This window comes from Nestor notabilis, unplaced genomic scaffold (genome assembly GCF_000696875.1).
Source record: "Nestor notabilis isolate BGI_N333 unplaced genomic scaffold, ASM69687v1 Scaffold1752, whole genome shotgun sequence".
Taxonomy (NCBI): Eukaryota; Metazoa; Chordata; class Aves; order Psittaciformes; family Psittacidae; genus Nestor; species Nestor notabilis.
In genome coordinates, this window is record NW_009918545.1 from 1 (window position 1) to 10,293 (window position 10,293).

Sequence of the window (10,293 nt, forward strand, 5' to 3'; positions counted from 1 at the left end):
GTCAGCGTCGGTGCGCAGCGGTGCGGCCTCCCGCGCCCCGCTCCGGTGCAGGGCCCGCTGCTCGGACACACGGCGCAGAACTGCATCGCTGCTGGAGACTGCGTGCAGGGAGGGGAAAAGTCGGACCCGAGGGCAAAACAGCTGGAGAGGAAAGGCGGAGAGAGACTTAAGAGGTGTAAGAAAGTGCCTTTGCGCTCACAGAGGTGTAAATAAAACATCAGTGCCTCCACAGGCTCTGTGCCTCTTTAATCTTGCCAAAAGATAACCACCTCCTTCGGGCCTCGTGCTGGACGTGTGCTCAGAGAAAGCACCCGGAGGTGGGAAGCGATTGGGTAGGTACTGCGCCAACGCTAGGAAATGCATTTCCGAGTCAGAGGAAACGGCTCAACAGCGCTGCAGGTAGTGAAGTGAGCAGCAAAGCTCTTAACGAACCAGAACAGGTCAAGAGCCCACGGTCAGAAAAGGTGTTTATCAGCTTTGTTTGACTTCAAACAAAAAATCCCAACCAACCAAAAACAATTCCTCCAAACCCGAATGTTGCACTTGAAATTGTTGTGCAACTGGAGGAAGACAACAGATTCAAGGGAGGGAACAACAACAAAGGGCACATAGGGTAGAAACCCAGTGATTACTGGGGAAGGGGCAGGGGGAAGTAGGATGCCAGACATGAGGCATCTGAGAAAAAGTGGGGAGATAGAAGATGGCCTTTTGAAAAGGAGGATTACATATGACTTCAAAGCTTGGAAACACCACTGTGATTTTAGAGATCACTTCTCCAGTGTTCTACTTCCCATTATTCAACTTCGTAAGATACAAAGATCTCCCACAGGTGCAGTTTCCATGGGTTTGGGTTGGGCTTTTTTGCATTTATGTGCTCTAAGGTTAAGCTTTCTCATGTAAAAGTTGATGAATTACGACTGCTCCTTCTGAAGGTTTAGGCAGGAAGAAGAATTTGCTCTCAGACCTCTCAATGAAGAACACCCTCACAGACACCTTTGTTTTCTCCTCTAACTGTGCACTTGAACTTGCCAAGGGCAGAAGCAACACAAGAAACAACTGCAATGGGGCAGATTATTTTTTCACACATGCAAGAATGTAGAGAAGGTAGATTTTAATGAGATCCTGGAACATATTTAGCTTTGTACAAAGAAGTTAAAAAAATGTGCAGTCCTGTTGTAACTATTCATAGTTTTTCATAATTCTCATAAATGTCCAGTTTGCAATAAAGTGTATTTGGAAACAAAGTCTTCCACCAGGTCCCCCTGCAACATCTTCATAGCTCGCCAGTGAATGCTCCCACAGTTTTCTGGTTTGCCTTGGGGATGATTTAGCTCCTCTTTGATATAATCCAGCCACAGATCTTCAAAAGAAAAAGAGAGAAATTTTGGTTTTATTTTGACTGGCATTACTGAACAAACATACCAAACCTGACCTAGAAACTCTTTGTGAGTGTCCTTGATGTAATGCAATGAGGTTTACTTTGGGCAACTACAGCTCCCTGTGCCCTTGAGGACCAAAAGGCTGGGTTCTATTCCCAGCTGTAACAGTGATGTCTTAAAAATAATGAGCAATACTTGAGCTGTTTCCTTTCTTAAAAGGAATACTGCAGAAATCTTGATTATAGCACTATAAACTCCATAGTGTTTGCAAGCCCAAATTCAAGGTGATAGCATCTCTCATGCCAGCCAGAGTCATAACTCTATTTGCTGGTACTCCTACTGAAGCCATCCCCACTGTGAACAACGACCCTGGGCTGAAAGTGAAGGGTCTCTGCAGAGTGTCATGCACTTAATGGCACAGAAGAAATAAGCTCCACTCTGCACAGCAGCAATCATACAAGCAGAACAAACAGCTGCCTTCTGAAATGGATCGAAATAAAAGCAGCAGCACAGAATGAATAAATAAATACATAAACCCCTCTTACCAGAACCTGTTGAACCAAACTCTCTCAAGGCACGTTCATAGTATTCTCTCAGATGAAGCATTTTGCAGGATTCCTAACAAAAGAAGGTATTAAAAGGCCATTTATTTTGTACAGAAGTGAATCTGCAAGCTTGATTAGACTCGTACAAAGAAAAAGATCACGGTAATTACATGCGCACACGCACACTGCCAAAGATTAGTTACCATGGAACCTGGCTTTGTGTTTGATGCTATGAATCAACTTTAGAAGACATATATGAACTGATCACGAACTAATGACACTACTCATAAGCACTCTATTTCCTATTCAAATCCAACATCAGAAGCATACTTTACAAGTACAAGCTATTAATTAGACACTCAACACTTACCTGCTCCTTTTCTATTTGGATCATCTTCTTGAAGAAGTCAAGTGAAAATGGCCGCTTTTCACACAGGCTGAAGTAAAAACACAAGTAACTTTAGAATTCAAGTCTTTTAATGCATGCTTTAGAACATTCAGGTTTGAAGATTTTATTTGTCACCTGGTAAAGACTTTTTTCACTTTCTTATAGCCACCATTTCTGTAAGTCCAGTCAAGATACATTTCTTTCATAGTCGTCGATTCTGCGGGGGTTGTGGCTTCTAAGGATCTCTGCAAGTTTAAAAGGAAAAAAAAGCTACAATTAAAGGCTTATAAGCCTATGTCCAACTGATTTTTGGTAACATACATAGCATTAGTTGAAATTCTCTAATATCAACGCATTCATGAAGGTACTGCAGTATAAAGTGTTTGTCACGTGTTCCATCCACACATATTGTTCCTGTTTAGTTACACTGACATAAAAAGTAGATTTCTATTAGCTAAGTACCTTGTAGAGGGCTTCTGTGTCTTCCTTGCTCTTTGTGCCTTCACTCCATTCCACCCAGAGGGTCCACAATGGCAAAGCACCCTGCAAGGTAAGCAGGAGGGGAATCAAGTATTAGAGGTTTCTGACCCAAGACTAATATATTCAACTCCATAAAACCAGCACAGACCTGAGATTTCACATGCTTAACAGCTTCTTCGAAACACTGGCTCACATCATCACTCTTCAGCTGGATCAGCACCTGCAGCCTCATCTGCCACGTTTCCACTGACTGGCTGAAGCGCTTAGTTGCAGCCGCTGCCACCTCTGTAGCCTTCTCGAACTGGCAGGACTCCAGTAGTAGTTGAAGCTAAAACCCAGCAGATACAGCTGATCACCACACGACATTTTCAATACCTCGTTAAAAAGCAAGGTCTTGAACACAACACTGCCCACCCTTCTACCTACTCAACATGGTAAAGACAGGGATGTCAGCAATGCAGGACAGTCTCACAGCTCTTACCCACTGCTTATAGAGAGCTTCTGACAGCAAATTGGACTCATGGGTTTTGCTGAACACACTCAGTGTCCTTTCCAGCCTCTAGAACCAACAGAGAAGAAAACGTAAAGTAAACATAGATGATTCCTGCATATACCAGATCCCAGCATTACAAGAAGCCCAGTGGATTTAGTGTATCAACACATCACTGAAATACAGTAAGTTATGTATCTAATGCTGTAGGTACTACATACATTCCAAGATAAAGGGGAAATCTGAGCACTTGAATTACATCTCTTCCTTAAAGAGTGCAAGAACAACATAGCAACATCCTTTTACTGGATTAAAAGGGAACCAAACTGACCAGGATCATGAGTTAATGCACTGAGTCACACTTAAGCACAGATGCATAATTAAGTCGCTCACATGCCAGCACCAAACTCAGCTTGGACTTATTTGCAAGAGTCCTTTTAATTCATCCTCTTCTCTGAACAACACGGATTTGCAGGACTGTCAGCAAACATGAGCACATTTGCACTCTTAACTTCCACCCAAAGAGGTCACTGTACTTTACTGACAAGGCTGGTTTATATCAAGTGATTCATGTTCAGGCAGGCCACACGCGAGCCTGACAATAGAAGTGATCCCCTCAGAGAGATGGGGACTAGATGATTTTTAATGATAGTCACAGGTATTTCTGATCAAATGTCAAAATACATTTGCTTTGTCTGCTGGATTATAGAAGTCAGTAAAAATAGGGATGATTTGTTACTATAATTTCCTATTAAGCTTTTACCTTTTGCTTTAATTCTTGACTGTTGGTTTTTCTGTTATATCTCTCTAAGCAAAAAGTGATGTAGCATTTCCACATGTCCTCTGGAGAATCAAAGACATAATATCACACTTTACAGAATTACAAGAGTAAGCACAAATATTTGTCTAAAAGGAATACAGAGAATCCGAGCACTAAGTGTTAATTCCAACTTTTATACTACATTTTAAAACAGAGGCCCTACATGCAGAACATGAACATTTTTAAATGGCTTCCCAGTGTAAGCTGCAGAGAGCAACTCTTTCTAAAGAGCATCAAATTCTCAGTTCAGCTGAGGCTTCAGCACATGCTGCCACAATCAATGCTCAGTGCACCCTTTGCCTGTAGTTCTCAATGGGTCTGCAAGAGAGAGGACACTCAGACAGCTGAGAAAAAACCTTCTTTGCCTGCCTGACTTTCGGGCCACAAAAATTATCAGAGGAATGGAGCACCTCTCCTGTGAGAAGGTGAGAGTTGAGGTTGTCAGCCTGGAGAATAGAAGGCTCCAGGGACACCTAGAGCAGTCTTTCAGTACTTAAAGCTTATAAGAAAGATGGGGACAGATTTTTTAGCAGGGCCTGTTGCAACAGGACAAGGGGTAATGGTTTTAAACTGAAGGAGGGCAGATTCAGTATAGAGTATGCTCAAGTACCAGGAAGACATGTTAAAATGCAGGCAGAACTTCTCACCTGTTGGCACTGCTCCCACTGCCTCTTCAAAGACCGCACAGCACCGTTCCTCTCTCTGGGTCATTTCAGTTACTTTCATCTGCTTTGTGGTTTGTTCTGTGGACTGCTTGGGCCCCATCTCCAGCTCACGACGGGCCATGTAGTCCCATGTAAGAGGATCATCAGCATGCTTGGTCTGCAAACTAAACACACCTTGTCTGTAATAGCCCTCAGCTGCCACCATTCTTTTGCAGGTATGTTTAGAAGGGTAGTTGTATTAGTATAGAAACGTCCTTAATTTCTAAGTAACCAAATGCCAGAGAAAAAACATTTTACCTTCCCCTGAGAGAAAGACAAAATATAAGCCTATTTTGGGGTTTAATTTAATATGAGTTTTTTCCAGTAATAGCATGAACTAGACAGGAAGCTTTTGAGAGAGATCTTTCAAGGGAGGAACAAGTGGAAACATTGAAGATGCAGGAGAACCACAAAGTATACTAGGAAAATCCACAGTTCCTGCAGTCAATTTACAGAAAACAAGTGCAGCAGCTATTCAGCAACAACTGTATTTTATCTTCATTTTTCTTAGCAGCTTCTCAAAGCCCTTCTGAAGTTACACACAAGTATCCTTTTCCAATGAGCACGCTTGCCTCATGTTCTTTGTTAAAGCATTTCCTAGAGGTTTTAACATTCTATTTCTTGAAAGGAACAGCTTTTAGTTGTTAATCTGTCAACCCACTATCAATTAGAGAAGTTATGAGAAATGTTTCTTAAAAACCAAACCAAATGAAATAAAAACACTCACAGTACAAAGCCAAACCTCACCTTTCCAGGATTTCTTTTTGCAAATCTCTGGTAAAATCAAAGAGCTTTGCAATGGAAAGCACAGCCAGATGGAACTCAGCACCTGCATTTCAAGAGGAACAAAAGAAGAAGTATCAAATAAAATTATTATTATTCCATATAATTATGAAATTTTACCAAGCCTGGTTAATTTAAAGTGATCTAGCCTGGTTTATTTTTAGTCTCAATTCTTACTTCTTTGTCCTAAAGTGCTAGCTGATTAGTTGTGATCTAATGTGCAGTAAACAACAAAGCAAAAAAGGTATAAGTCTCAAAAAGAGAAGCAGAAAAGCTATGAAAATCAGAACTATCAGCACTATTAATTTATACTTTGGCACTACCTAGGTTCTGATAAAATAGTATATTTGAAAGTGCATTTTAGTGTGTACACTGGAGCTACGTCTGTCTCTATTACCTACTGGAGAGCTGAGTTAGGGGTAACAATTTTCCTAATGAATAAGTAAATGAAACATTAAATGACCTTTAATTTTCTGAGCAGCATCCCTGTAGATTATGCGAGCCATTTCCCCATTGAGAATCTCTTCAGAGTAACTGAATTCCCCCTGTAATATCAAGCATAATATCACTGAAATAATTGTTTTCCTTTCAGTTACCATTTTTGCAAACATGGAAAAAACATCAGAAGAAGATATTAAGGTTTTTCTTTATCTAATTTGCACAACTACGAAGAAATACAAGATAGTACATTTAACTATTCCTTTTCAGAAATTACTGGTAACTTTCCAACTGTGGAATGGAATGAAAGACTTTAAAAATGTGAAGAAAAATCACTGTATGACGTATTTGAGCTGAGCCTCAGCAAACACTTGAAAAGCTTAACACAGCCACAATACAGGAACAAAAGCTTTTCCTGAGCTGTTCTCAAACAAGCCATTAATACAGATTCCTTAGAACTGCACATTCACATGTGTGAACCCACCAAGTCCATCTTTGCTCGTTCGAATGCTTTCTTTTCCTTCCTCTGTTTTTCAGCATTCATCAGCTCCATTCTGAAATACTGCGAGAGAGAGAATAAAATCAAATGATTGTGGGAGTGGTGATAAATCATAAACCATCTGAGCCCACAAATGTGGTAAAAAAAGCTCTATCCGAGGAGCTACAAATCAGACTTTGCCAACAACCCACATACATCTGAGCACTTCAGTTTTTGAAGGTCTATGCATCTAGTTATGTGCCCTACAGATTTACTCTGTAATTTCCCACATGGAGAAATTACCACTTTTTAGTCATTCTTAAACCTTAACTTGCCCTCAAAAACCCCACATTCCCTAGCAAAGGTTTAGGATGCCAGATCTGATCCAGAGAACTATACCCTAGTAGAGCTTACAGTACTTTAGAAGGGAATTCTCATACATGTATCTATAAACAGTGTAAACCCCCACTCTGCATACATAAAACACACTAAACTGAGAACTGCTACCACTACAAAGTCTGGGGTTAGTTGCTTTGGTTTCTCTTTTGTTTTTTTGACAACATTCCTCTAGTGATGGGGAAACAAGTTTTTTTGCAGTTTTCTCAGACTGATCTCAAACATGCTGGAGTCATTTGCTCTGATTGATCAAATAACTGGTCACAGAGGAAAACCAGGAACTCACCTCTTGGTAAAGTTTTGGGCACTCTGGGTGGAAGCGCAGAGCACGAAGGAACAAGTGCCTTGCACTTTCGGATGAGAGTCGTGTCTCCATTTCCCATTTTGCTGCCATAATCCACAGTGCTGCAATAGGTAATAGAATCCATTTCAAGGCAAAGCAAGTGGCTGGTCACGAGAACTTCTTTTGAAGCTACTCTCCAGGTTGGTTTTGTTTGATGAACCCACCCCAAGAAAATTCATAAGCTCAGCTACGGACTAAGACTGATTGTCTCCCATGTAAAACCAAGTTAAAGGACAGATCTAAGCAGTGAGGCAGATCCAGGAAGTTTAGTCTCATATAGCTACAGATCCAGTGATTTACAATGATGTCTTCAAAAGCCAAAAAGCAGCCTTGAGTATTCAATATCTCCCACCTCCAAAACAATTAGCTAGACCCCAGTCTAGGTGGGAAGTGGTCATTCAGACCATGAAGACTCCACATCACCTTTTGATTGCTGTCTCTCTGATGGTGCAGCAAGGCAAAGAAAGCAGAATAGAAACTTTTACCCCAATAGCTTGAACTGAGACCTATACAAACTTAAACCAGCACCATACAATCTGTACTGAGTCATTTATGCAGCACTTGCTGTTGTTTCATTTTACCTGGTTTATTGGGATGAATGGCCAGCAGGGAAGAGAACACCTTACTAAGCTCATGCTTTGCATTCTGTAAAAGAGGAAGTTTTGTTTTACTGACTCCAGTACCAAATTGAACCACCAGCACCAAAGTTTCATTATGAAGTTGTAATGCAATTGTACTGGAAAAGACACTTCTCTGCCACTTTATCTTCAGTAGAAAGTTTCTCATTTTTATTCAATACTGACCAGCTTTCAAATGTTACCAGGCTTGATTACCACAGTTAAACCTTTCTCAGCTACATAGCTAACACCAGTGTGGCCTAAGCCACAAACACACAGTCTCACTGACTACTTTTGAGGTAAGACTGCACTTTTTACTGTGGCTCCTTGGCATTACTATGACAGGGTCACCTTCTTCAGCACAGGACAGACAATGACAGAACACTGATCATAACCTGAAGACTTGCAGAGGTAAGTTTACAAAGTACTGAATTGCCAGAATTCTACTTTTCAGCATAACCACTGTAAGAAATGTTTGGAACAAAAATCACAATTGACGGACAGGTGATCCAGTCATTCCAGCAAATGTATATCCAATATTAACAGTATATCCAAATATAAATCCAATATTTGGCTTCTCCCAAACCAAACAGTACTCCAGAGTCACTGCAATCAGCCTCACCACTGTCACCTGAAAGCATTAGTTTCACACTAATTCAAATTCTACACTTACACACATCAGGGAAAAGCCCAGGCAGCTCCAATACTACTAGCAAAATTATTTCAGTATTACAGCATGTGGCAGTGACGTTTGTACCCGTCTTGCAATTCAAGCTCCAGATGCCTGATTAAGCACCAATCCAGCACCTTCACTCGGATAAAATTAGCATTTTGAAAACTCACCCACTGTTTGCAAAATGCAACATGTGAAAGCCAAAGCTGGATATCTTCCTGTTGAAATACAAGGGGGAGAGAATCAACCTTACAATAAGGCAAGCACAAAATCAGCTGCACATTGACAAGCAAACAATATGCCCTTAGTATTATGACTTGGCATACAGACATAAGGAATTCTGAATGTCAAATCCCTTTTTTTTCCCACAGATCTTCAAATTCCTCCAAAACATCCCAAGAAAACAACCTCCTCATCTCAAGATACCTCCTCCCTCTAAGCCTCTCCAATCAAATCTATGTTACACTGAACCCAATAGAGATCACTATAACACCTTCTGAGGCACAAATGTATCAAGACAAGCTTTTCCTGAAGCAGCTAAAAGTTTCCTCATTCTGCTTCTAGTCCTTGCAAGCAGACAGAACAAACTCACGCTGCAGTATGTGCTCTGGACAGCTGAGAACTAATGATTTGGAAAGGATAAAATATTGTTTAGATATGAAAAATGTTTATCCCAAATGAATGATCTCCTTCTAGGGCACTGCTAACTGTAAGACCAAACATCCACTTAGTTTTTCTACTACATTCTCTATTTAGTGCACGTATTTGGTGGCAATAACATAGATCATTTTACACACCAAAAAAGCATTTTTCAGTCTATCAATACAAATAAACCAACTTACTTTCCATTTTCCTGTAGCACGCTTGAAGAGGCAATGGACTCTGTGCAGAATAGAGTTCTCAATTTCATCCTTCTTAAATGAATACCCAATGCGCTATAAGGAAACCCAAAGTATGAATTTTATTGCAATAGCAAATTTGACATGAAGTATTTTGCACAGTAAATAGCTGACAAACTTACTGCTCTTCTTTTCTTGATCAGTTCCAGCAGATTAACTTCATACTAGAATGGGGAAGAAAAAAACCAAAACGTTTAAAAGTAAATGAGAAAATGCATAAGAGAAACTAAAGAAATACAGAGCCAATTTGGTTTTGCTAATCAGGTAGACAATAAAAATTCCATCCAGGAATGCTCAAGTAACAAACTTTTGGCTGGATCACTGCATTTCTGAGGCGGAGTGAAACTGAGTACTTGTATTGCACATGGAATCTCAGACTTGAGCTGTGCGCACCCCACATTCCTCAAGTCGCAATGCACAAGCCGAAATTATAACACCACACTAAGTTAAATACACCGAGCTGCAATTCACACACCACATCAGGGAACTGGGATTTCTGCACCCCTGCAGAGAAAAGAAACTATAGAGAAGAGCCACAATAAGAAAGACTCTCATCCTACACTCAGGCACCAACTCCTGGCTGTGCTGCATGCTCTGGGGTGTCCTAATAAAGAGCCTGTGCCCATAAGCCACTTCCAGGGGAACACCAGGGCCCTGTTTCCTACGTGGGCAACAACAAAACCACTGCTAAGTGCGCTGGATGTCCACCGCGGGTTCGCACGCCCTGCTCAGGAAATCCTACCTGAATGTAACTAATGAAATCCTCCTTCCGCAGCGCTCTCCGCTGTATCTTGTACTCCAGAGCCGAGGCCTTCCTCAGGACGGCCCTGCGGGAAGGGGCAGTCAGCGAGCGGATCCAG

The 10,293-nt window shown here is 41.1% G+C and overlaps 1 protein-coding gene across 1 annotated transcript; it reads right to left on the reverse strand.

Moving 5' to 3' along the window:
- Positions 1-1,075: 1,075 nt before the first annotated feature.
- UTP6 (UTP6, small subunit (SSU) processome component, homolog (yeast)) lies at positions 1,076-10,289 on the reverse strand (the record flags this gene model as incomplete). Its single annotated transcript, XM_010009751.1, has 18 exons — positions 1,076-1,360; positions 1,925-1,997; positions 2,295-2,361; positions 2,448-2,557; positions 2,775-2,855; positions 2,941-3,120; positions 3,274-3,351; positions 4,046-4,125; positions 4,750-4,931; positions 5,554-5,635; positions 6,053-6,134; positions 6,512-6,589; positions 7,188-7,306; positions 7,826-7,889; positions 8,705-8,752; positions 9,377-9,469; positions 9,556-9,597; positions 10,176-10,289. Coding segments are annotated over 18 exons (1,731 nt in total), but the record flags the coding sequence as incomplete, so codon positions are not given.
- Positions 10,290-10,293: the final 4 nt, after the last annotated feature.